General features: G+C 45.7%; 1 protein-coding gene across 3 annotated transcripts; it reads right to left on the minus strand.

Annotated features, from left to right (window-relative positions):
* Positions 1-2,909: 2,909 nt before the first annotated feature.
* syt16 (synaptotagmin XVI) lies at positions 2,910-25,944 on the minus strand. 3 transcript variants are annotated; one of them, XM_069152813.1, is made up of 7 exons: positions 25,829-25,944; positions 16,363-16,536; positions 12,409-12,645; positions 9,628-9,869; positions 6,616-7,077; positions 5,532-5,721; positions 2,910-5,183 (listed from the first exon to the last, which is right to left on the minus strand). In XM_069152813.1, the coding sequence occupies exons 1-7, from the start codon at positions 25,839-25,841 to the stop codon at positions 4,870-4,872; spliced, it is 1,632 nt and encodes a 543-aa protein (XP_069008914.1). In that variant the 5' UTR covers positions 25,842-25,944; the 3' UTR covers positions 2,910-4,869. The 3 variants fall into 3 exon arrangements, with proteins under 3 accessions (XP_069008914.1, XP_069008912.1, XP_069008913.1); XM_069152811.1 differs by having other exon boundaries at positions 16,363-16,605; XM_069152812.1 differs by lacking the exon at positions 25,829-25,944 and adding an exon at positions 23,372-23,731.
* Between the last annotated feature and the right edge of the window lie 911 nt (positions 25,945-26,855).

Raw genomic sequence — 26,855 nt, forward strand, 5'->3', positions numbered from 1 at the left:
GGGGCTGCAGGACGACAGTGTGTGCACTCTCAGGCTCAGCGTTTCACTGTTTTGATGCAGGCCGCAAGGGAAGGTTCATCTAATGCGAAAGTTTCGTCTGTTGACCTCGGACGGAGCAGCTCTACTTAGCTAGCTTGCGTTTCCTCAACCAAACCGAGTGTTCCAGCAAAGCGTGAAATAGACACACCCGTCCACTACGGCAAAAACGCGCGACAGCCACGCTTTGGGCTTTCTCGGCGTGAAAGTTACACTTACGGGAAAACATGTAAACGTGAAAGTTAAAACGTTTTCCTGTACGTTTAACTTTAACGCCCACACAGACATTTATGTGGGTCCAAGTTTCACGCTTAGCAAACGTGTAACTTTCACGCCCCGGACAGCCCAAAGTGTGGTTTTCTCACGTTTTGCTGTCGTAGATGGGCGTGTCTATTTCACGCCTTTGCTGCGACGCCGGGTAGCCTCAACACACATGATGAAGGCCAGAAAAAAAAGTGTGGAGCTGAAAAGCCTCAAAAGCGCGAGTAAGTTCGACCTTATGTCGTAAACCGGTCTCCAAGAAATTTTGACCCGACAAAAATGTTTTTTGGCCGCTGCGTTTTAGCGCCACTGCCGGCTGGAACTGTAAACTGCCGCTGAGAGTCGAGCGGGAAGGTGGATGGGGTGGATGGTGGGCGAACAAACTCTCAGCGAAGGTTAAGGCAACAAAAACAGTCTGGTTTCCATTTGGAAAATATTGAAGCCGTGACTAACTGTAAACAAACACATTGTGTCTTCAGTCACACTCAACTTTTTTTTTTTTTTTGTATTAAACCAGACTTTTTCCACGACCTTAACCTGAGAGCTGCCGGCTCCTAAAAATACAGCCCGATATCACCGATATTATTCAATCAAATTGTTCCTTGTAGGTGACGTAAGGCCGACTAGAGCAAAATAAGAACTTTTACTTGGACTTGGCAGTGTAAAAAAAACCAACAACAACCTCGGTTTAACCCTACAGGCCTGTTGTGAAACCTGGACCCGACTGAATCTTCCGCCCCCGGTCCGGGCCTCGTCGAATAAACCCTCCACGCATGCAGTCCAACAGCAGCATTCACAGGGAACAACGAGAAGGCTTCATGCAAATTTGTATCATGTCTTTGTCGTGGTGGATATGTTTTTCATCTCAAAATGTTACAGGCACTTCATCAGTATTACAACGGCATTACATCTGCAGCACAATCCGATTGTCTCACAACTGTAATACAACCTGGGATCTCCAAACCGAGCATGCAGATATAAATTTACAATCGTGGGAAATATTTAAGAACGATTAAACATTTACCATCTTAAAAAATATAATAGATATATGGTAAGATTCTGTACAACAACTCAACATGCATAAAATATATCTTCACTGTGGAGTAAATATAGTTCGTGTCACTGTTCACTCACATGAAGCCAGCGGGATAGGAGTGCTGATACCAAAGAAAACTTAACTTGCAGATTAAGACCAATCAATGAATTTAAGGAATAAGTCCGTGACTCTCCATTTAAAAAAAAAAAAAGGAAATCCTCTAGATGTCCATTTAAGCCAGCTGCAGCACTCCCATTTACCTCTTACACCTGGAATAGTCGTCAATAAAAACATCTACAGCTTAAAACATACCAACTTGGTCCCTTCATTGAACGGAATGAGCTCATTCTGCTGTGACCTTCAACGTTAATGTGACTCATCTTTACGTTACAAAAACTTTTCTGTCTTTCTTTTGCTTCCCTGAACCGCCCGCGAAATATTAATTCGCGGAACGGGCTGCTCCGACGTCGTCGATTATTTGACACTTGTACACATTCATCTGTGACTTTTTGTTCGTCCAGAGCGTCGGACACTGACGTTTTGTCACAGGGTACCAAAAGTGTCCCACGTCGTGACGAGGCAGGTTGAAAAGCACGAGGCTGGGGATGAGAGGATGGAACAGACCCGGGACTTTCACCCAGGAGACTTGGTGTTCAAGTTCATGATAAAGCCGGAAGTCGACGTGGGTTTCTTTAACGTAACCCAGATTTTTTTTTCCCCCCCTAAATGCAACCTTGCCGTTTTCGGTGGCCAAACATAAGGCATGCGGAACCTTGCGCGTCCATTTGAGACTTTTGTTTTTTGACTTGTTTGTCTGACGAGTTCATAGACTGTTTATAAAAACAGATGTAGCTTTCTGGGTTTAAAAGTTTTGCAGAAGTGTGTTCAGCTGCAGTACCACCGAGTGCCACTAGAGGTTGGCTTCCAAAAAGCCTCCGGCTCCATAGACTCCCATTCAACTTCTCTCATGAAATACGAAGCCAATAAAGTTTATCCACTTGTCATTTTGGTTTCGTTAGCTAAAGCCGCTCCTTGTTTTTAGATTTCTGGCGGCCCATTTGAAAATAATCCCGTCATTAAGTAGAAAATAAGCCTCTAAATTTTGTTTTGATTGACGGGCCTGTGGTGCAGTCAGGTTTCCACTGTCGTGGTGACGCTGGGCGTCCAATCAGATCGAGCCAGATCTACCGCTGGCTCCACCCCAGCTCGTCCAAATGTGGACACTTCCGTCTCCAAACCGCTCCAAGCAGGCGAACTCGAACTGGATGCCTCATAACGGCCGTTTACAAACCGATGGGTGACGTGACTGTTGGATGAGTTACAAAAGGGGGAAGTCTGAAAACTAGCTGAAGTGTGTGCGCCGATTAAAATGACGGGTTCAGGAGGGAAAACCTGTCCACTGTAATTTTGGTGAACTAAATCCCTTTAAGACACACACGGACCATCATTTCTTGCAGTTGCTTCCAACCACCAACTGGTTTCTAAAGAGACTCGGTTGTCACCTGCCCCAAAGGAAAACAAACTCTCTCTGCTCTCGATGTGTGAAGCCCCTAAACCCCCCATCTGCCCCCCCCCCCGAAGGGTTTTCGCAGCTCACCTATCTGTCGACAAAAAAAACAAAAAAAAAAACACAAACATAATCTCCCCTCCTGGGCTGAACTGCTGCCTCGTGACTCAAAAGACGCTCAGACTGGGGGAAGAGGATGGGAGCATTAGCAGCGGCATTACTGTCATCGCACTGTACGATTTCTACGGCTCTGCAACCACCAATTACCACGGAGAGAGAGAGAGAGAGAGAGAGCGTGCGAAAAAAAAAAAAAAAAAAATACCACACACTTCCAGGGTAATTCACTGCCTGTTATTCACAGCTGCAGTGAGCTATTTAAATCCTCTTTGTAGCTCAGCGCTGATGGGTGTCGAAATGAGCTTTTGCCACGTGAAGACGATAGAAGCCGAGGCCAAATAACATCATTCAGCGTTTGATGGGACTCGTCCCGGCGGTGTTAAGAGTCTCCAGCTGCTGGTCTTCCTGCCTGCATAGTGGCGCGGGCGGTTTCGGGAGAATATGAATGAGGGGCTGAATATGAATGTGACGTCCTCCTGCTCCGCTTGAATCATAAAATATCGGCGCTTCCACTCTCGTGCCGGGCTCCGTTTTGGAGTCTCCGACGGTCACGTGGTCGCCTCGGCGAGAACGCCACACCGTGAAGATGAACTTACAAAGATGGGAGCGAAAGAGCCGCCTTCAAAATTTCAGGTCGAAAAAAACCCCACAACTCTCAAATAACCTCTAAGTGTTTTCTTGATTACATTTTGCCTGTTGTGTTAATGCTTGTCTTGGTTGGGTGAGGGGGTGGAGGGTGGGGTGGGGGCTGTGCGTCGTGACACGAAAGCATGAAAGCCGGGCTCAGCCTCAGAGACCCGCTGCTCTTCAAATCCACTCGTTGTTTTGTTGTTATTGTGCCTTCGTCGGGGGACAACGAAGTGGTGAAAATGTTCAGGAACCGAGATCCCAAAAAATCTTCATGTCAAAAGGAGCCCGGTGAGGCGGTTTCGGGTCCCCGATTGGACGGTTTGAACCTCAATTATCGGCTGTTAATGAGAGAGTCAAGTGACCTTTTACTGATTTCACGCGGAGACAAACCAGATGGCAGAGAAACTACGGTCCATAAAAATCGATGTGCTTTCTTCACAGCTGCAAATTCTCCGGCATGTGCTTGTTTTACCGATACGCTGAGCTCTTTAAGCTCCGTCTGAAACGTGAGGACGTAAACTTACAACCTGTTTTCATATCGGTCTCTCCGCTATCGGACGGCGCCGTTCGGTCCACGCTGGTACAACTGGACAAATGTGCAGACGGTTGGACGGATCGATGTGTCCGACGGGCACGACTCCGAGGGGACGGCTGGATGTACGTGAATAAATGGTTTCAGTTTCAGCTGCATGCATGAAATCGGTGTTGTTTTGTTGTTTTTGTGCCATTTGTTGCTGATACAGAATGTGGTGCATTTACGTTTACATTTCCACTGATTTGACCGTCAGAGAGAGAACGTTAGAAATAACAAGTCCCCCACCCACAAACACACAGACACACACACACACACCTTTCTATTTTGCGAGTACTTTCTAACACCACGTTTCACCAGAAAAGCAGAACTGCAGCAGGAAGGACAAATTCTCGGCTTCGTCTTTGAGGCTGACGGACGTTCTGCAGAGTTACAAGTTCACATGACAAAGAAATATTTTACCTTCATGCCTCTTCTTTTTTCTTTCCCTAATCACCAACTAAAGGATGTTAATTTGAGTTTCCGTCAGCCTCTACGGGTCGATGAACTTGTTCTTAATGCCGAAACAAACAAAACCACTTGGGTTCGATGTTTTTCCGGGTTTGGACGGCTGTGGCGAGTTCTCGAATACTCCAGCCTTAAAATCTCCGGTCTTTTCTTTCCGCCATGCTCTCCGGCTTTCCCCCTTCAGCCTTAAAATCAAATTTGAAATACAAAAAAAAAAACGAGTTCCTGTCCGGAAGGCGGCGTTTACGCCTCCAGCAGGACGTGCCAGCGGCAGACCTGCTGTCCCCGACCCTCCTTCATGTCCTGCCAGTGGAGCTGCTCCTCCTCGCCGCTGCTGTTCTGGCCCAGAGCGATCCAGCCCACCATCTCTTTGCGCTTCATGCTGCGGCGGTTGTAGATGGACACCAGCAGCGTGACGTCTGACAGCTGGAACAGCGCCACCTGGAAGACGAACGTCTCCTTGTAGACGGGGTTGGGCTGGCCGCGGCGCACCGACGTCTTGCAGCGGGAGATCTCCTGGCCGACCGAGTTCAGCAGGGTCAGTCGCCCGTAGGTGTCTGGAGGCAGGGAGAGGTTGTCGTGGTGAGAATTCTACGCAGCGCGGTGACAAGTACAACGTTTTGCCTCGGAGATGTAAAGTTCAGAGACCGTGCATGACCCTCACAAGGAAGTATTCCAAATGATGCCCCTTGATCAACATCACCGCATTTTTGGACATGAAATACAGCGTGAACATTTGCGATTTCACCGTGGACCTAAAACTTGAGCCGTATTACAAAAACAGAATAAAATGAAACTTGAGTAAATGCACTTAAGTTACTTTCCACCCCTCCCGATGAGTGTGTGTGTGTGTGTGTGTGTGTGTGTGTGTGTGTGTGTGTGTGTGTGTGTATCTCCCCGCCGACCTGGTGGCCTGTTGATGGCCAGGTTCCTGAAGTGGCTGCCCTTGATGAGCTCCACGGACATGCGTCCCGTGGTGGCGTTGTAGGCCAGACCCACCAGCAGCTCGGGGACGCCGCCGTGAGTCAGCGACTGAGTGGACGAGGCGCTGTCGCTCTGGGACACGGCGGACAGACTCAGCTGGGAGTCCACGCTCTGAGGACGGACGGAGAGACGGAAGACAGGTGAGCGGCTTTCGCGCTGTTTGGTACACAATGAGAGAAGTGCGGCGGGGCGGGATGGAAGAGGGGATGTGGATCTGATCGAACGGTACCTGCGGGTCTTGGAAAAGTATTTGAAAGCAGTGAATTCAATTCTTTTAAACTCGGGAATAGTTTGGAAAATATCAAATTTCATTAAGAAAACAATGAAACTTCAGAAAAGTAAACGGCCACCCAACAAAAACCTGTGCTGTGTTCCAAACGGCGTACTTACGTACGAACGCTCGCTATTTTGAGTGCATAAGTGCGTTCACACGACGAGTACCAGGATGATGCATTCAAAACGGTCCAAAAAAAAAGGAGTGTGAAACGCTGGACACTTTCCCACCCTAAACGGTCGCCATCTTGGCTCTGTAGAGAAAGGGGGCGGGGCCACCGGCGTGAGTGAATTTTCACATTGAGCCGTCTGAGGAAGCTGCAGATGTTCCTGAACCCAAAGTGTTTGTTTTTCACTCCTGCTTGCTGCTGGACAGAAGAATCAGTGTGTTTATTGAGTGTTTTAAACAGAGGGCGACAAAAACATGTTGATTTCCGGGTAAAATGATGAAAGCTGTAGATATTCTGGCGGGTGATGTGTGCACATGCATTTCCTAGTCCTGACATGTCAGTGTACTAAGGGAAGCACGTCATTTGGAACACAGCACTGGTCTCGAGTCAATGTCACGGTATTTCACTGATATCTTCATTATTCATATATTTTGGCTCCGCCTCCGACACCTGTGAGGGGGAAAAAAACAGTGCCCCCCCCCCCCTCCTCTTTCCGTTTCTGATTGTAAAAACACCACTCAGAAGCCATTTACGTCACTTTGACCTCATTTCTCCTACTCACCTTGAGGTTGCTCCGAGGCTCCAGAACCAGCGTCGCCTCCAGCGTCCCCCCGTCAGCGTCGAGCCCTCCCAGACGCAGCACTTTCTCCCCCATCATGCGCTCGCGGGACATCCTGCCTCCCAGCGCGTACAGCCTGAACCTGACGGCCGACACCCGCAGGTCGGACGGCTCCAGGCGCGAGAAGCGGAAGGTCTCGTTGAAGTGCGGCAGCGAGCCCTTCTGCACCGACGTCTTGTGCCGTTGCTTCTTGGAGGGCAGCAGGACCATGTGCACCTGCCAGGAGTCCATGCCGCTGCGGGCCTTGTCGGGGATGTCCCGCGCCGAAATCACCGAGACCAGCAGCTTCTCCGAGGCGGGGCGGTACTCCAGAGAGAGGACCAGGTCTCCGCACTTGGAGATGGGAGCTCGGGGGGAAGAGAAGGCCGGCTGGGACGAGACCTCGTCGACGGGAGGCTGCTCTTGCTGATGGGGGACGGGACGGGGAAAAAAGTCGTTCAGTTTGAGTTATCCAAGGAATTGAAAAAAATCCAAAAGAAAGAAGACATTTTCTCAAATTTTTTTGCCTGTGAAAAGTTGCCAGTAAACCAGTTGAGACTCCAGAGGAGGAAACAGCGCTGGCCAAGAAATGCTCCTTCACATAACATGCAGTAAAACAGTAAATGTTGTTTTGTTTTTTTACATGTTGGTTTTTGTACTGATTAAACCAACACGATTTAAAAGATGCCATTCCTTTGTTACATTTCTGAACTTCTTATCGTCGCATGTTACGCGGGTGAACGCTACGAAACAAAGTAACATTGGAGTTTTATTTAACAGAAAGAACCTCAGTATCGCGCAACCAGGTTCACCTTTGTCACGCGTCACCACCGATAGGAGCTGCATGCTCACAGCTTTACGCTTTATGTTCTGGAAACGCTGTTCGCGTTGAGGTTTTGTCGGCCACTCTGAAAGCCGGACCAATCGGTGCGACCGGTGGGCGTGGCGAAGCGCAATGACGTCGAGTCCAAGTGAACGTTCGTGCCAAATGTGAAGAAATTCCCTCGTGGTTTTCTTGAGATATCCCGTTCATGAGGTCATGACCTGAAAGCTATAAGCCTCCGACCACCATGCTGATTGGTGAGTAATGGAAATACTTGTTAGTTGAAGCCTTTATCAAATGCTTAAATACAAATTAAAATAAATGTCAGATTGCTGAACTAGAATAAAAAAAAAAAGTTAATTTGCTTTGCAAATAGGTCAAATAAACCTTCTGATCAATGTTTCGTTTTTTTTTTTTTTGTCCAACAGAAATACATTTTGGGGAAACTCAAACATGGAAAAGCATATTAATATTAAACGACCTGATTCATGATGATTCTTCTATTTTTTTTTAATGTTCAGAGAGAAAAATGAGCAGAAATCCTGTCATAAAATGGAAATCCCCCCCCATTCAGTCTCAGCCTCCCGTGCAGTCAACAAACTCAACATCGATTGTGTCGAGTGTTGACCGAGCGGGGCTGAGTGTCGCCGTCGACATGGCAACCGCAGAGACGATAAAATGATCAGAGAGCTACTGCTGCTGCTGGAGTGTACTGAATGTGCAGGTCAGGAGATACAAACACGAAGAGGGAATCATAACGACGAATGTTTATGAAGCGAGCGCGCCGGCCAGCAGATATCGACCATAAAGTTATATTGCTCAATTCTCTGTTGACACACTGTCACAAAGGTCTTTAATTCTTTCTTTGTGTTTGAAAACACGCTGCTCTACCTTCACCAAGTCAATTTGCTCAACTCTTCATTACAGCAGCATTTAACCTGCAGCACATTTAAACTCACAGCGCTCCTGTTCGGGTGTTACTTCAGCTTAGCAGTCAGTGATGGCTTCTGGGGAGCCGTCGCCGCGGTAACCCTGATTATATCCAAGTGCATAAACTGTGGCGTGACTGCATGTGTGAGCAGTAGAAGGTAAAAAAAAAAAAAAAAAAAAAGTTGCTAATTTGACATTCCTGTGTTTAATTAAATAGCTCCTGGTGTCAAGAAGACAAATGCATTTGTGAGCATAAATCACGACGTATTCGTGGCCGTGAAAAACACAAGTGTGGATGTTCGAGTCCGAGAGACAAACGATGGAGGTGAAGTTTGTAGGACTTAACCGCGGTGATCACAGCGCGGGCAGTCGTATTATTAGCAGCCGTAGTAGCTGTAGCTTCAGCAACGGCAGGGCTGTTATGCAACTGTATAAATAAAACGCTACAACACGACTCTCCTGTAGCTCCACTGATGCAACCTCATTTCTTATTTATGAAGCATTTCTAGAAGACAGAATCACCTTGTGTGTGTGTGTGTGTGTGTGTGTGTGTGTGTGTGTGGGAGGTGTTTACAGCACAGATTGCTCCCAATTTTCAAAGTGTTATTCGGTGACTGAGAGGTTGCTAAGACTCCACATCGCCGCTCTCCTACGAGCGCAAACACACGAGACGCGCGCCCGAACACCACACGGAGCAAGATGTGCATGACAAGTAGACGCATTCGCATGCATGTACATACTCCGTTTACGCACACGTCCATTATTATTCATGAGCTGGTGTTTTTGTCAGCCAACGCGGCGCGCAGAGCGAAGGAAATATCAACTATTTATATGGGGGGAAAAAAACAACCTGGGAGGCCTCGGAGAGCCGCGTCGGGTTTGTTTCTTCCAAAGGGAACCTGAGCGGATTACCATAGCAGACTCGTAATCCTCTCGCAGCTGAGCGACGACGATACCTCTGCCAAGCGTGATGGATAACAGCAGGGCTGCGGTCGGCTCGCCGACCCCGTTAAATAATCCCCGCTCCGGTTTATTTGAATTTTTTTTTTTTTTTTCGGTGACCGGAAAAGTGTGAAGTGTGTTAGTTGTCGTGAAGTTCGGAAAAGTCCCGGCGTGCAATGGCGTTTCCTCCACCCTGTCGCGGTGCAGCGGACGTTCGCGCTCGTTCATCTCATAAACGCTCGGGGGCGTCGGTAAATGTTTGCCGTCGCGCTTCCGAGTACCTCCGGGCTCCAGGTGGACGAGCTGTCCGTGGCTTCGTTTTTATCGTCGTCCGCGGCCTTCTGCGTGTCCTCGCTGCCGTCCGCAGCCTGCCGGTTCGCACTCGGGGTCGGGCTGCCCCTGGCGGCCGACGCCTCCACCACGGCAGGTTTGTGTGAGTTTGCGCGAGTCGACGACCTCTCGATCTCCGCGGCGGCCGCCGAGAGCGGGTCCTGGAAACCCTGCCGGTTCTGGGCCTCCATCTCTGCGGGAAGAAACAACCTTTTTTTTGTTAATATATATATATATATATATTTGATATATTTCTATATAAAAGTGGACGTAACTTCCGGGTCTGAAAAATGTGGCCGACGTGGAAGTGCTTTAAACTGCAGCACCAACTGTGTGCCGCCAGAGGTTGGCTCCAAAAAGCGTCCGGCTCCGTAGACTCCCATTCAAGTAGTCTCATAAAGTTAGAAGTCAATAAATTTACGAGTAATACACCAATAATCTCGGTTTAGCTGGCTAACATTGCTGGCTGTTTTGATTGACAGGCCTGTGGCGCAGTCCGCTATTGCTGGGCGGGACGTAGTATCGTCGGGGTTCCACTCAAGACCGAATCAGATCCACCGCTGGCTCCTCCCCCAGCTCGTCCAAATATGGTCACTTCTGGCTCCGAACTGCTCCGAACTAGCAAGATGGCGACGGCCAAAATCCGAACTCGAGGCTTCATAACGGCCGTTCGCAAACCGACGGGTGATACGAGGTTGACATTCGAACAAAATCGAAGTGCATCAAGACACAAAGCAAAGTGAATTTTAAAACTGCACTTTCAGTCAATGGAAAAATGTGAGTTGGTGCAAAAAAAAAAGAAAAAGAAGAAGTTTGAAGTTAAATGAGAAATTTGTCCCTGGAAGTCTATGAAACACTTCAAAAATCTAACATTTGTCTACCGTGGTATTAAGGTAGGTAGGTAGGTAGGTATATACTTTATTAATCCCCGAGGGGAAATTTTTTAAGTCACAGCTAACATCTGTGTAATAATCCAGCGAGCAAAATGTCAAACACGGCTGAAACACAAACCGCAAACAGTTTTTCTGTAAACTGATAAGAGATGAACTGCTGCAGCTGGATATGAATGTCACCTCTGTGTGCCGTCTAATTTCGTCTCAACGATCTAAAAGCAGCTTCCTAAACCTTGTTTGGCGGAGCCGTGTGTTAACACAGGTGATATTGTGTGAAGTTTCAAAGCTTGGCCTTTTTCCCCGATGCAGAAACGCTCTGCGAACAAGTCGTCCCCCCCCCCCCACCCCCCGGACCGATCGATAGCAATTACCTCCAAATCTGTCATTAAGGTCGGACTGACTGTTATATCAATGGCTGCATAGAGAGTTCGCCATGGCAACAGGCGGAGGCGAGTCATCCGCGGTGTGTGTGTGTGTGTGTGTGTGTGTGTGTGTGTGTGTGTGTGTGTGTGTGTGTTACGTCGTTCAGTTGTGGGTTGTGTCACTGCGCCTCCCAAATGGTTAAAAGGTGGACGATATGCGAGACGGTTTGAGACAGAGTGACCGAACAGAGTCGCCGACCTCCAGCTGCTCGTTTGAAAATAGCACGGGCGCGTTCGGGTTTCTGCTCGCCGAGATGGAAATGAACGTGGTTTATGTACGTTAGCGGCGCTTTCGCGCCGCTTTTTCTCTCCAGGAAGAATCGGTAACACGTTGTGCCGTTAATAACCGCCACGAAGCCTCAAGTTCGGAGTTTGGCCGCCGTCGCCTTCTTCTTCTTCCTGACCATATTTTGGACGACCTGACGGTGGATCTGACGCCATCTGCTTGGAAACCCGACGATACTATGTCCCCCGACAGAGGAAACCTGAATGCAGGGCCTGTACAAACAGGCCTGTCAATCAAAACAGAGGCTTTTTGAGGCTTGTTTTCTAATTAATGACGGGATTATTTTTAAAAATGGACTACTAGAAAAACGAATAAGATGGAGCGACTTTAGCCAACAGCACCAAAACAAATCAAATTTCATGGGAGAAGTTGAATGGGAGTCTGTGGAGGCTTTCTGGAGCCGACCTCTGGTGGCAACCGGTGGTATTGCAGCTTAAGGCACTTCAGCGACGTCCACTTTTATATCCGCTCTATGGTGGCTTCTTGTCGGGCCTGCGCGCCAACGGCTCGGAGTCCCTGTGTAGATCTCGACCTCCGTTAGCGACACATGAAGGTATAACGGAACTTAAATGTTGCCGTTTTCTCATTCATTGTCATTCATACCATATTTAGCTCAGCCGGCGAAGGTACTCGTCCTTTTATTTCTCTCTGTTTGACGAGTACTTTGTTATATTTTACGAGCACAAAGCCCCGTTTCGATCCTCTCCCGTTTGCCCTGTTTCTTCCTGTTAAGAGGGAGTTTTTTTCCTTCCCTCTGTTGGAGGTTTTTCTCCCTTTAAGAGGAGTTTTTTTTTTCCCTCCTGGCTTATGTGGGAATTGTTGAATTGTTGAATTTCTCTGTATAATATTGTAAAGTCTTGCTGTAAGGACTTTAATGTGTTAAGTGCCATGAAATAACCCGTGTTGTGATTTGGCGCTTATATAAATAAAAATAAATGAATTGAAAGGTCCTTCCCGTATCCATTTCAAATGAAAAGCCCTGCAGCATTTCAGAAGCTTAACAGACACTAAAGTCGAAATGTGACCTAAAAGGTTTGACGCGGGATTTGTTCTAATTTTATCAAATCTGAGCAGTTGGTCATCAGCTTTAAAAAAGAATAATAAAAAAAAAAAAATCAATATTTTCCATACCTTCGCAGTCTGACGGCTCGGTGCTGCCCTCCTCCTGGTCCGACAGTCGGCTGAATTTGTGGCGTCGACCCAACGCCAGCTGCGTCTGCTGGGCCGGCTGTTCGGCGCCGTTGGCCGACGTCGCCGCGCGGAAACTCTGCGAACGCGACACCGAGATCTCAAACTGCTTCAGCACCTCGTCCTCGCTGTCGGACGAGCTGGTGGCGTCGTCGTCATCGTCGTCGCCGTAGCTGTTCACTGGGAGGGATGCAGAAATACACGGAAACGGAGGGAGTGACAAACGGGAAAAAAAAAAAAAAAAAAAAAAGCTGGGAGAGTTCAGGAGAGGAGAGGAGACGCTTCGTCACTTCTGGCCTGAAATGTCCGATTTTTTTTTTTTTTTTTTAAAGACAGACGCTCGGGTCGCCCCAATAAAACTCTCGTTGACAGAGTTCGTCAAGTGCAATAGATCACGGGAAGTAAAGATCGTTTTTAAACGTGCGTGTCCGTGCGTTCATTTTGGTGAGTGGATGAATCGCCCGCCGACGTATCTGACGGCTTGCGTTTTGTTATTTTAACGCGGGGCGCGACAAACGCACCCGATGGCTTTGATCCAACGGTAGTTTGGCGGTGAAAAATGAACACTTTTGCGTGGCGCCGCGTTCCGCAACACCTGCCGCTTCCTCGGCCTATTGAAAATAGGCGGGGTGGTCCCTCTCCCTTAGCAATCGAGACCGCTGGAGGTGACGTTTTTTTTCCCGCCGTTTCACACAGAATCCGTGGACTAGTACGAGCGCCCCAATAGTGCGCTACGTGTTTCCGTACTCGACGGCGTGAACACACTTAGGCTCTCGTATTAGTACGTTTTAAATACGCACATCTAAAGTAGCGGCCGTACTCTAAAATGCAGAGAAAGGCGACGTTTGAACCTTTTTTTTCAGGCTTCGGACGTCGGAATCCAAAAGCTCCCTCCAGCCCTGAAAGCTCTGTTCGACGACGTGACGCTCTGAAACTGTAAAGCGGTTTTGTCGTCGGTGTATTTGTCACAAAGGGATTTTCTGAAACGACAATAAACCAGCTCACAAATTCGGCATGTTAAACCTCCTGTCTGTGTGCGGAGAGAGAGAGTTAAAGCTCCGCTCGGCTCCGTCCGATGAGAACGATGCAGCCTGTTAATGCGGCGGAGGGTCACTTCACTCCTTTCATAATTTGACCATAATTGGATAGCAACAGCTGAATGAGTGACGCGGCGGCGGAGCGATCAGCCCCCTCTTCTCCAAAGTGCAGGTCACTGTGCCTACCTGAGCGATCGCCATGGTTACCTAGAGAGCAGGGAGGAAGCTGTGCTCTGAGTGGGCGAGCGACAGCTGATTTGGTCTGTTAACTTCTGTCCTCTAGATGCTCGCACAGCGGAGGCATGTGGCTGAATGACTTCGGGCCTCACCTGCTGAGTAACTTAGGCAAGTAATATAATTATGGATTAATTCAATACATAAAATGCTGCTGCTATTTCTCCTTATCCTACAATGCAAGATCATTGGCTAAAAGATAGTTTAAATGGGATTTCATTTGGAGAGAGTGGCTGCTATGTGGGGACAGCACTGAATACTATTAAGACAAATTTATTCAACTTTTAATATTATTCTAACTGCATAGTTCTTCTTTTATCTACATACATAAATCCTTTTCTGGGAATCTTTAATACTTGAATGAAAACTGTGGAGATCGAAGTATAAATAAATCAAATATGCACAGAAATAAATGATTGGCCGGACCAACAGGACCTCTGAAGACAGCTTTTATAAATTATAACAAGTATTATTTTTGTTTTAATCTTTTCTGACTTTCTCGAGACTCAATTATTTATTGAGTCATAAGGGAAATAATGGTTTGTTGCAGCCCTTAGTTGCCAAATTGAGGTCAGAAAGTGTTCACGCTGACACAGCCAGTTGCCTGACTGAACAGCCAGCATATTTCTGCTTTGAAGAATCCAAAATATAAAATAGGTTTTCTTTTGTTTACACTTTTTGGATTATTTTTTTTTTTTTTTTTTTCATTGTGTTATTTCATAGTAACAGTGTCTTCTACACTTCCAGCAAATGATTAAAAAAATAAAGAAAAACCTTTGACATGATGCGTGCCACTTCATTCATAAACGTGTCGACAGTATAAAGTTGAAAAGCCACATACAGTAAATACAATATAACGTCACATTCTCATGCACAGAGGTGTTTGGTCTTTTAAAGAAAGTAGCACTACGATAATGGTACTAAAACATATGTTTGAAGTCAAATCCTGTAGTTTTACTTCAACTCAAAGTACTGAGGTAAAATAAATTGGACTGACAGATTAAAATACCACCTTTAAACGCTTTAAATAATGCCGGAAATGTAAACAAAACAAAAATCTGGGAACATACAAAGTTTTCCCTTTGAGTTATTTATTGTTCTTTACAAGAGTTAAAAAAAAAAAAAAAAAAAAAAAAAGTTGTTTCCCAGTTAAAACCACATTTGCCCCTACCTCGTCCCGTGAAGCTCCGGAGGAGTTTTTGGGTGGCGAATGTTACGGAGAGACTCCAAACAGGATGTGTTGTTTGCTCAGGAAATACCAGAAGCTCCACCTGCTGCAGGTGAGGAGCCGACAAAACCAGCTCATTGTTTGCTCACAGCAGGTGCGAACGTGAACGTATTCCACGTTGGCTTGCTGGGAAACTTAATGAAACGCAGCTCAATGCTTTTCCGCCGATGATGCGCCAAAAAGTCTGTTGTACAAAAATGTGTCCTTTTAAAAAAAAAAAAAAATGATTGTGTTGTTAAGGCCGATGGTGCGAAAGCCCTATTGTTTTTCAAGGAATTATTTTTCTTTTTATCGTTCCTTATTATTATCATTATTATTATTATTATTCTTACGAAAAGTGATTTGCCTTTTTGGAGGCTTTATCATATTCAAAAACTCATGAAAGTGGATACACATATGTCTCCCGGCGAAAAAATTTTTTATTCTCGTTTTGGGTTTGTTCCTGAGCCGGTGCGGAATTTTCAATTCCACCATCCGACCTGCTGTTTGGACTTTGTCAATATCAATATCACTTAATGCTGCTATTTCACGGTTGCGCAATCACAAAAATTTATCTAATTACACACAGTGAAACCGGGGGGGGGGGGGAGGGGGGGGGGCGGCGCTTTTGGGACGGCGGCTCGATGTCCATCGGCTGGCATCGAAAGGTCGTCTGAAGCGTCGTCTTCGATTTAAGCCGTCGGCCGCGCTTCTGTGATTTTTGCACGAGAGAGCAGTGAGCATGAAATAGAAGAACGTAATGTACTTATGTAGTTAACCTTTAGTAACCTTTGCTCTGGGCGTTCGCGCTGTTTGACAAGTGGGAGGAAAGAAAAAGAGTTGAACTGCACGATGGGAACGCGAGGACAAAAAGCCCCAACCTGACCGTCCTCCTCTCCCTCTGCCGCATTTTTTTTTTTTTTTTTTTTTGTCTTCCAAGGTTTTATGATGTTAATGTGTTTCGTTGTGAGCGGCTGGACGCAGCTGACTCACCCAAACTCTTTCTCCCATGCAGACACGCTCGCCCACAGAAATCACCCGCATTCTCGCTCTCCGTTACTCTTTTTAATTGGAGTCATGACGCGTTGCGGGAGGCTCGTCCTCTCTCGGAGACGTTTTTCAGGGTTGCGTAACGTGCAACGTGGCGAGCGGCGGCTCTCGCTCGAAATGTAAAAATACACAAACCGCACAGGTTTTGCTGCTTGTCGATGGAATTCTTCGCAGTTGTCCGCAATAGGAGCCGGTTTTGTTGGCTACCCTTCGCCTTTATCTACTTTATTATAAAAAAAAGAAAAAAAAAAAAGAAATGTAAATCTGAATATGTACAAGACGGGACCTTTAACACGTGGACGTCACGGGCGCTTTAAAAGTGGAGCGCAAGTCATTTGAGGTGTTTTAACAAACATGTCGGCCACTCACCGAGCCCCTGGCGGACTCCCACTCGTCCTTTCTTGCGGCGGCCGTGTTGCTCGAGGCAGGGCAGGCCGCCGACGCGCGAGAAACACAGCTTCTTGTTGATGAAGAGGAAGAGGACGGCCAACGCCACGATGAAGACGCCCACCGCCGACAGGAAGCCGATGGCCTCCGGGGTGACTGGCAGGAGCAGGGAGAGGGAGAGAGGACACACAATGACACACTGATCAGACCACACAAACAGGCAGCCTGGATACACGCACACACACACACGCACACGCACACACACACGGTACGCATGGTACATGTGATACACACAGACAGAACGAGTGAAACTTTAGTATTTGAGTTTGACCCTTGGAGTCAGTGTTAAAAAAAAAAATATATATATATATATATATATATATATACAGCTGCTAGACAGTTTCCTAGTTGGTTTCCTGGGATTAAGCGGCGGCTTGGGTGGGGGGGGGGGGGGTGGGGGCTTGCTCATGAACACTTAAAGGGAAGTAAAGTGATAAAACAACAACAAATAAACTTTAAATTTTTTTTTTTTTTTTATCACATTTATTAGAAATCGGGGTCTGGAAATGAGTCCATTCTTGAATACAAAAAGAGGGCAGCGTTTGTATGGACTCTTCACGTAAACGCGACCCCATCTGAAGGCAGCGTCATGGAGAGCAGGACGCAGCTGCTGACGTCAGCCTGAAACTCTGTCAGGTAGCGTCTGGGATTGACTGGACTGAAGTACACAGGTTCAGGGCAAGGTCATGTGCCAAGCTAACGATAGGCTGTTTGGGTTTTGGAGGTGGTTAGCTGGTCATGCTAACGGATCACAGCTAACACGTGGTGTGGCAGGTGTGTGGACGCCGGCGTCTAGTAAGGAAGTAAGGAAGGAAGGGAGGGAGGTGGGGAGGGAAAGAAGGAAGGCAGGGAGTGAGGAAGGAAAGAAGGAAGGAAAGGAGGCAGGTAGGGAGTGAGGGAGGAAGGAAAGAAGGAAGAAAGGAAGGGAGTGAGGAAGGAAAGAAAGAAGGAAGAAAGAAAGGAAGGCAGGAAGGAAGTACATGTGGACTGAACGAGAAAGGAAGGAGGGATGAAAGTTTGGAGGCGAAGAGACAAACTGAGGTGGAGATGGAGAGACACGAAGACACGAGATGAGGACCTACGACTCCGCTCTCAATGAGGCCCCCTCAGTGGGATGAATAGAAACGCGTGAGGTGGGGTTGGAAACGACTCCCCTTTCCACGGTGACGTTCCAGCGAGCAGAAATCAAAAGGGAGCACACGGAGACGAGTGCGTTTCCTGCTGAGCGCTGACGCCACGGAGAGCACTCAGCGGTGCAGGTGCGCGAGGATGCTCTCATTTATCGTTTATTTATTTATTTTTTTTATTCGCCACCTTTTGTTTCCCCGTCTCTCTCGGCACCGAAAACATCCACTCACATAAGCTGCTTCTATAATGAGTCACCAACGGCAGCTGGCTCCTGTAGTGTTGCAGGAGTGAGAAAAAAAACAAAAACAAACACCCATTCAAAACCCCATTGACTTTTCTAACTATTCTGGTTGCAGACAAACAAAGGCCTTATTTCCGTAATCACCTTTTTTTTTTAAACAACGGGGGACTGATACAACACGGATGGGAACCACGTTGTATCAGCAGCAGATCACAAAGTACTGAACATTATTATAACTGAAAAAGCTTTGAAGTTGTACATGAAGCAGAACTAAGACCTGATTCTGAATACGACCTGACATAATATCCAAAACACAAAATTCCCTGCAGAAGTGAACGCAGCGAGACAGTAAATGTTGGGACGGTGTGTTTGAGCGCGGCTGTAAAGTGGAGTTTCCCCTCTCAGCTGCTCTGACGGTCAGACACTGAGCTCGTTGTTGGAGACTCAGAGCCTCCTACTGTCTGCATCCAGATGGACAGGAAGACACCCTGGGTCAGAGTCTGTCCTCACACCTGCTGCACACACACTGGCGCACACACACACACGCACACACACACACACACACACACACACACACACGCACACGCAGAATTCAACAGGACTTTAATTTCAACTGTTTTCTCTCTGTCGTTCATACATGTTTACAGAATAAATTAGATAAAACTAAAATAATCTCCTCGGGAGGTGGTTTGTGTTACTAAACCAGCAGGGAGCCAATCAGAGATTAAAAATAGCACAAACGGGGATGAAACAGTTCAGTTGAGCGTGCGAATGTATAAAAGCCAGAACCGGATGAATTATTGTGCAAACAAGGAATCGGGGAGGGAGGGAGGACGGGGGGGGGGGGGCGATGTGACCCAGGAGTCAATGGGAGGCATCAGATCAGGCTTAATGAGATGGGAGAGATTGAACCGACAGCAATATAAAACTCCCTTATCTCTGACAGCCACGTCCGTGAAAGGTTGTTTGTGTGTGAATACTAAATCCTCATCCCCTGATTACTATGCAGCTGCTGACTTTTCCAGCCTCGGCTTTGAAGTGCTCCGGAGCGGAGGGAGGGAGGGAGGGAGGTTGGGAGGGAGGGAGGGCACTTTGATGTGAGCGCCGGATGAAAAGTCTCACGGCGGCGAACGCCACGTTGTCACCCGCTCGTCAACGAGAGATACGAGCGATCCTGAAGAGCAACGAGCTGCTTTGTCGTCGTTTTTTTTTTTTTTTTTCCCCCCCCGTTTCTCTTCTTTATTAGCGATGAGTAAAAGAAGCGCCTGATGTCTCGCTCAGTTCAATATCAGGTCACTCATTATTGTGGGTAATTAGTTTCAGGACTGCAGGCCTGCGTGTGTGTGTGTGTGTGTGTGTGTGTGTGTCCTGACCCTTTGTCGACACAGATTATCACTATAACGCACATCTGAATGCTCTCTCCTCAGTATTAGTGTAATGAAGGCAGCCCCGAGGATACAGGAGGATTATTCCTCTGGAGTCTGGACACGAGTGACACCATGACCGTGCCATTTTTGAAAACCTGCTTTTCTTCCCTCTCATTTTCTTACTGCAGCAGCAAAATAGGATTGTTTTTGTTATCAATTTATCTGCTCACTCCATTTATATCAAAATATCAGAAAACCATGTCCAAGGCGATGTCTTCAAATGTCTTGTTCTGATTTACAAAATACTGGTTTACAGGATGCTAATAGCTAATAGAGACTGCCGCAAGCCAGTTCGCTTCCTTTCGGCTCCCCGCACACGTGAATGTTACATGAACGCCTCTTTTTGCCTCTGCAAAAGTTTTAGGAACAAATCGATCAAATTCTGATTGTTCAATTTTTTTTTGTTTTCGTTATCCTGTTGCGCTTCTGTAGTAACTCATTTTGGCCACTTGGGGGCCAATGTTAAATTCGTAAACGAAAACGATGACGAAAAATGTTTCTCAACCACCTGGGCAACAACTAAACTAAAGGTAACGTTTCCAAACGACAACTATGATGAAATGTTTTTGCATTTTTCATCGACACAGACTGAACAATAATGTAAAGACACACTGAAAAGAAGCTCGACTGACATGTCACAGAAGTGGGGAAAAGAATTTTCTCGATTTTTGTGATAAAAACGTAAAAATAAAATGTACAACTAAACTTTCACTGGTGAAGTAACAGATCTATGAAAGGCTGTAGACAAAATGAGGTTCAAACCAATTTACAAACAAATTGGAAATCACAGTTGGACCGGCTTTATCTGGTTAGATGCTATCTGTTTTAAATTATTTTTGCCATCGTCTTTATATTTCATTTGTCGAGTGAAACTCGCTAGCTAACATTAATGCAGTGCAGCAAAAAAAAACCCAAAAAAACCCCCACTAAAATAATCATTTACTTATCAAAATATTTAAAGAATCGAATAACTTTAGATTTACCTGGAGTCGAGGCTGAAACCTCTCTCGCACCTGAATCATACTGTGGACCAGTCTGACCGGTGAACACTGGGACCAAACTTGAACTAACCGACCCCCCAAATGTAACAAGTCTTCGGTAGAAAATGAACTAATTCTCTACACATTACTGAAAAAAAAAAACGTAATCACATTACAGTAACAAGTTACCGCCCAAAATTGATTAAAACGTGGCGCAGGTGACCACAAACCGCAGGAAACTGACTCGTCGTATCACCCCCGCTGATGTTTCTATTAAAAGCCACCCTGAAGTCCAGAGCTGGCCACGTGACGTTCACTGACCCCGCTGCACTTAAAACACGAGCCAAACGAGCTGTTGTTGTTTCTTTTGGGACGTGGGGTCGAATGAAATTGGAAACATCAGCGCATCGTGTTTTCAGTCTTGAACACACTGACAGCAATATGCGCGCGCGCGCACGCGCACGCACACGCACACACACACACACACACACACACAAACGGAAAACTGAAAATCATAGTTTCCCTGGAAACAGTCGAGTTGCTCTATTAAGGTATAATGAATGTGCTTTTTCCCACCCACGTTAGAAGGTCTCATGTTACCATGGCGCCGTCGGTCTGTTTGTCCTGATTGGCCGGGAGGATGAGAGCATCTCAGGGTTGAGTTGATGAGATGATGAACGGGGGGGAGGGACAACTCAGGGTTTCACTTGGAGAGAAGCTCCGAGCGACGCATTAGAACCACACACAAAAAAAACCTCCTCGTTCAAAATATTTACTGCTTCGTGAATGGAACCAGGCAGGTGCTGCTGCCGGTCCACATGAGCTCAAATGAGAACACGGCGCAAACATGCTCACCAGAACAGGAAACAAACAGGATGATATCATTTGCGGTACGCGTTTTCAACTGCAAGACGTAACGGAGTATCACAAAAATGCCTCCCTAATTTCATAGAAATGGTCGGCCGTGGTTGTTTTGAGCTGAAGGGAACCCAAATGGTTGTTTCACGTAATACCGCCCCCTAGCTGCAACGCTGACCCTGCAAAATCGAGCTTTTACACACGCATGGACCAGGTTTCAGGGTTAACTCTTGCACATACTGTGACACTTTTTTTTTTTTTTTTTTTTTTTTCGAATACACATTTTAAAGTTTCTAAGCCACATATTTGCGAAATGTCAAATGTTCACGCTTAATATATCTGCAAAGAAATCACTGACTGTTTCATTTATTTTCTAACAACATCTGCTAAACTAAATCACGAACAAAGCTACTCCACTCAAAGAACTTGGTTAAGATTGCCCCTCGTATAGTTTACGTCTGAAGATGAATCTTTCTGAATTTGGTTCAACAGTACAAACTTCACTATATTTTAAAACCTACATTAGCTTAGACTGAAATGATTTCATTAAAAAAATAATTATTTTAGCCATCAAAAGGCATGTTTATATTTGATTTAATCCTGACTTGCTGTCATTTTTTATGATAAATGTTAAAGCTTAGCTAAAAAAATTCCCAACACATATTTTTGTGAATTTCAGTGCTGCGTCTGTTACTTGTGTGGTATAAATATTGCATTTGCTATTAAAATCAGGCACAAAACAAAATTTCCAGGCAGACGGTGCTGAATCCACCTGTGATTATGATGAAGTAGATCAAATATTTTGGGATTTAAAATTCATAAACCACCACCATCGACCTGGAAACGAGCTTTGCAGCACCGGTGTTGAGGCGCCATCTGCTGGCAAAAGGCTGCATCACAACAACATGCACATGACTCCAGCTGCTGAAACACCTGCAGAGACGTCACTGATTGGAGGGGAGCTCGTTCACGGCATGAGTGAAGCTAATTCTTCAGAGGCAGGTAACTTCGCCAGTTCTTTTTTTAATCCATCTAAAATGAAGGAGAGCATTTCTCTTAAATCAAACCCCTTTTAATGTTACTATTTCAATATGATGAGTTCATAACTGCCTTGTTTTCTGTCGTCATTGAAAGCTTCTGCCCTGATTCAAGTGTGTTTGACCTGCACAGCTCTCTCTCTCACACACACACACACACACACACACACTGACATCGCCGGGGAAACTGTGACAGCTCACAGCAGGAACAGCAGACGAACACACACATCTCAACGTGTGTTGGGCGGCACGGTGGTGCAGTGGTTAGCACTGTCGCCTCACAGCAAAAAAGTTCTGGGTTCGAATCCGGTCCTGGGCCTTTCTGTGAGGAGTTTGCATGTTCTCCCTATGCTTGCGTGGGTTCTCTCCGGGTTCTCTGGCTTCCTCCCATCATCCAAAAACATGCACCTCAGGTCTGTGGACTGTGCTGACAGGTCATCATTGTAAATGAGAATTGGTTCTCAATTGATATTACCTGGTTAAATAAAGGTCAAATAAATAAAAACGTAAGCATTTTTCACATCATGCAAAAGCAATAATTCCAATCCATTGCGTTTAATTCGATATATTGCCAATTTCTTCATGAATTTCCAAATAGGCCTGTTGGACACAGACACCGTTTCCGACATTTCTTGTAAGAAACTGAAAAAATTAGTACGAGGTGACGTCAAAACCCAATAATTCAGGTCATTAATTAATTGCGAAATGAGCACAGAGGGATGAAAACTCATCACGAAGAGAAGCAAAATGACAAATATAATGTGCTCTGTTGACAACAGAGATGCTAAATGAGCACAACAACGTGCAAAGGGATCACGACAAGATACAAAAGGGCCACAAAGAGACACAACATGACTAAAGAAACATGATGAACAATCCCAAAGAGATGTAAAATGCCAGTCAAACAGCGTATGACTTGTAGCCGTTTTCATTTTCTCATTGGGGCTCGATGTCTCACAATTCTACTGATGATCATCACTTTCTTGTGTTCGTCATTTATTCTGCTCTCTTCTCCTCCCGCCATTAAAAAGACAAACAAACACAGGACGTATTATTCGTATTTCTCAAGAGTAAAACCAGCCTCAGTGCCTTCGTACTGTCCGACCCATCAGTGCCAGTAATTATAATTCTCCCTGAAAACAGCAATAAACAAACCAGAAGAGAGATGAGTGACGAACCGGGCCGCAGCCCCGCAGGGCAAACATCCTAATTTCCTGGAATAAAGTAGTTTGAGGAAAAGCTCTCCATCTTTCCACCTACTGTCTTTTGCTGGCGGCTGAGTTTCAGTGGTTCCTCCTTCGCTGGCCATGCCTTCCTCACTTCTTCCTCACTCCCTTCTTTTCTATTCCCACTCGTGCAGAAAACAAACTTGATTCCGAAACTCTTTCCTTCGTCCTTCCGTCGTCCTTTGAATGAAATGTGATTCCTTTAAGCCGAGCTGCTTTTCAATCAGCACAGCTTTCCTGCCTTCCCAGTGGGCGAGGCGGACTTCCCTTCCTGAATACCACCAAGAAACAACAACAGGGAGGGAGGTGGGGACAGTGAACGTACCGTGGGACAATAAGAGCCCAAACAGCTCCACCGGTTAGACCAACGTGTCGAGTAAAAGTCTGCCGAGGATAAAGTTAAGATGGACACTTCAGCCATGACCGTGGTAACAAATAATCTAAAGTTAACGCTAATTACTTGGTTGTTCATGCTTCGTGGCGCTTTGTAGCATCTTTTAGCTCTTAGTTCTGGTTTCCCGCAAAATTTTCATTGTGATTGAACAAATCTTTGGCCACTTGGGGGCAGCACTAACAGGTTGGGAGAACTTTTACATGTTGAACTTGTCGGCACACAGCTAAAGAGTGGAGATTGGAGGTAAACAGTTTTATTGGATAATATCAAAGATGACCAGATATATTACTGAGATATTTCTCTAAGAAAGTGGTGGAGACCAAAAATGGAGTTTAAAAAAAAAAAAACACCAGAGGGTGGTGTCCCTCATATCTGCTGGAAAGGCAAATATTGGGAGTGCTTATGCCCTCTGTTGGACGGTTTTAACTGTGATTGATTAACTTCATCTGCTGTAATTTCAATGAAGCCTACCGCTACCTGCATGTGCCCCTCTGAAAAATCGTAACGCGTCTCCGATCGGCTCGTAGAGCAAAATGAAAGTGACAATAGCTGACGGCAGATGACTGCGGTTTCCCCAGCGCTCAGATAAACAGGAACCAACATGGATTTCAAGGCGGTTTCAATTTCCTGATACAGCGGCATTCAATGGTCCTCAAAGCGCTCTTGTCCCGCACAGGAGGAGGGAGGCATGAATTAGACATGGGAGCAGTCTGTAACTAGGCCACAACAACCAGAAACGGCACAGCGCACACATCCCGACCGCTTCCTGCTGTTCGATGGAGCCCCCCCCCCACAGGGGAGGGCTCAGACGCCGCTTCGCATCTCTCTCAGCAGCACTTGTCACACACGGAGGCGAGGTTCAGGTGCTTTGTTGACATGTGATTTTTTTTAAGCCACATCAAACAGTGTGTGACATTTGTCTTGGAGCGTCTCGCGGGATTTAAGTTCGCCACCGAGGGTCCGACGGTTTACAAAATAATTCAGGCGACTCGTTTTGTCCACTTGAAGTCGCTGCTGGCAGAGAAAACTGTATTCAGCTCCTGAAAATGTCTTTAAACGGCCTTTCAGAGAAACGCGTTAAGAAGTTCCAAATTTAACTCGCAAATGTCTTCAATGTTTTTTTCATTTGGCTGTCCAGAAACAGCTGCGTGGAAGTTCATGGAGTCAAAAACAACAAGTGAAGAATATAGAAAATTATATACAGAGATTATAAATAGATTATCAATCCATTGATCAGTGTCTGTCATGTGACCCGACATCTTTCACTCGCCTGCTTTGTTGCGTTTACTTTTGGCAGAGCAGTCAAGAGGACCGTTTACATCAGTCCCCCGAGTGTAAAATATATCTGAGATGATAATACACATTGAAAAGAATAAACCCGAGTATGAGGGAGCAGATTTACCTTGCTCTCCTTTTCTGTATGTTTTTATTTTTGTTATTTCATATAGGAGTGCATAACTAGAGGTTTCTGAAGCAAAAATAGTTGACCTACATTTAAAAAATTACATAATTATATAAAAAGCAGCAGTACCTGTGTCATACAGTATGCTATATTAAGCCAGGGAAGTTAAACCTACAACAATGCATCATATTCCTGTGTTAAGACATTCATCTCTATTTAAAAGCTTCATGTGCAACAGCCTGTATTGCACATACATCACATGCTTATGTAGGCGCTCACTGATGTGTAGCTACTGACAAGCGGACGTGTGTTACAAAACCACCTGCCTTTATTTGCAAGTCTTTAAGAGGACAGTTTTGTGCAGGAGATTAAAAAAAAAAAAAAAAAAGGCGTCCATGAAGTGGCCATGATGAAGCAACTATCAAGTCTCCCGCTGGAAACCCAAATTCACTGCAAGGCCCTGAAGGAATTACTGAAGGAATAACATGATTATTCTTTAGCTGGTGACTGCTAAAGGCTCATAAATAACAATAATGTCGCTGCATAAGAAAAACAACAGTATTAGATGAAAAGGGTATGAATTGGCCTACACATCCTGTCTCTCCCAGACACCAAAAATAAACCAGGACGACAAGCTGATATAAGCTTCCATCACGGGATAAATAAACGTCAGAGACGGAGGCGGTCGTACTTACTGTCCGAGACCATGGCTGCGGGTGTTTCCTTCAGACTAACAGCGGAGAAAAGTGTGTGATCGGCGGAGAGGAGGCAGCAGCATCCCCGCCGCTCCTCATCATCCAGACCCCGCAGATCTGCAACCACAGCGGTGAACGATGACGCCTTCACGGGCTGTGGGACATTTTCAACACCACCGTACGCATTCTTTTTAAAATGAAACATTGAAATTGAAACATTCTTCCCTTAAATGATTTTGTTTGTTCACCTAAAATTTCTAATTGAGTTGCCCAAATTTATCTGAATAGGATAAATGAATAAACTGCATTTAACTCATTGTCTTTAAACTTCGCACCAAAATTCGATGGCCAATGCTAAAGCTTGCTAATGCTAATTCTAAACATTTTTATACAAAAACTAGTCAAGAGCAGATTGGACATTTGTTTAACACATACAAATAGATTGCACCTTTGTAATTAATCATTTTAAAAGATGATAGAATGTTAAATATTTCATTATAAGTTTTATAGACAGCTGCTGAATACAGTTGAAGCTGGCTCGTGATGGCTAGCTTCGGCTGAAGTTAAACTTACCAACTTCCTGTTTCCTGTTTCCAAAATATCTGACTCGTGATGAACTTATGCCGCGTTCCTAAAGGAGCTCGTGAGGACGCCGCTGCTAATCAACAGCGACGCTGACGTCTTGAAAAGCCAAAAGGGGCTAAATATTTTGGCAAGCCAGCAGGGGTGTAATGTGATGCAGGAAATGCAAAGACATAATGACAGAGGGGGAGTTTTCTCAGATGCATTAATTTAGCTATTATGAAAGAATATGCATGACTAAAATTACAATATATTGGCTTAATTAAAACTAAAATTGAATTACTAAAGCCTCTTCCATTTACGTTAACGTAACCAAACACCTCAACTCTTGAACGAAAAATTTAATCTGTTAAATCTTTAGCTTTAGAAGTTAAAAGACGACAATCAAAAAGAACAAAACATGCCAGGTACTATTATAATAAATATTAATTATAAGGAGCCGTTA

The sequence above is a fragment of the Embiotoca jacksoni genome, unplaced genomic scaffold, assembly GCF_022577435.1.
Source record: "Embiotoca jacksoni isolate LCO1_2020_lvr unplaced genomic scaffold, fEmbJac1.0.p SCAF_18, whole genome shotgun sequence".
NCBI lineage: Eukaryota > Metazoa > Chordata > Actinopteri > Embiotocidae > Embiotoca > Embiotoca jacksoni.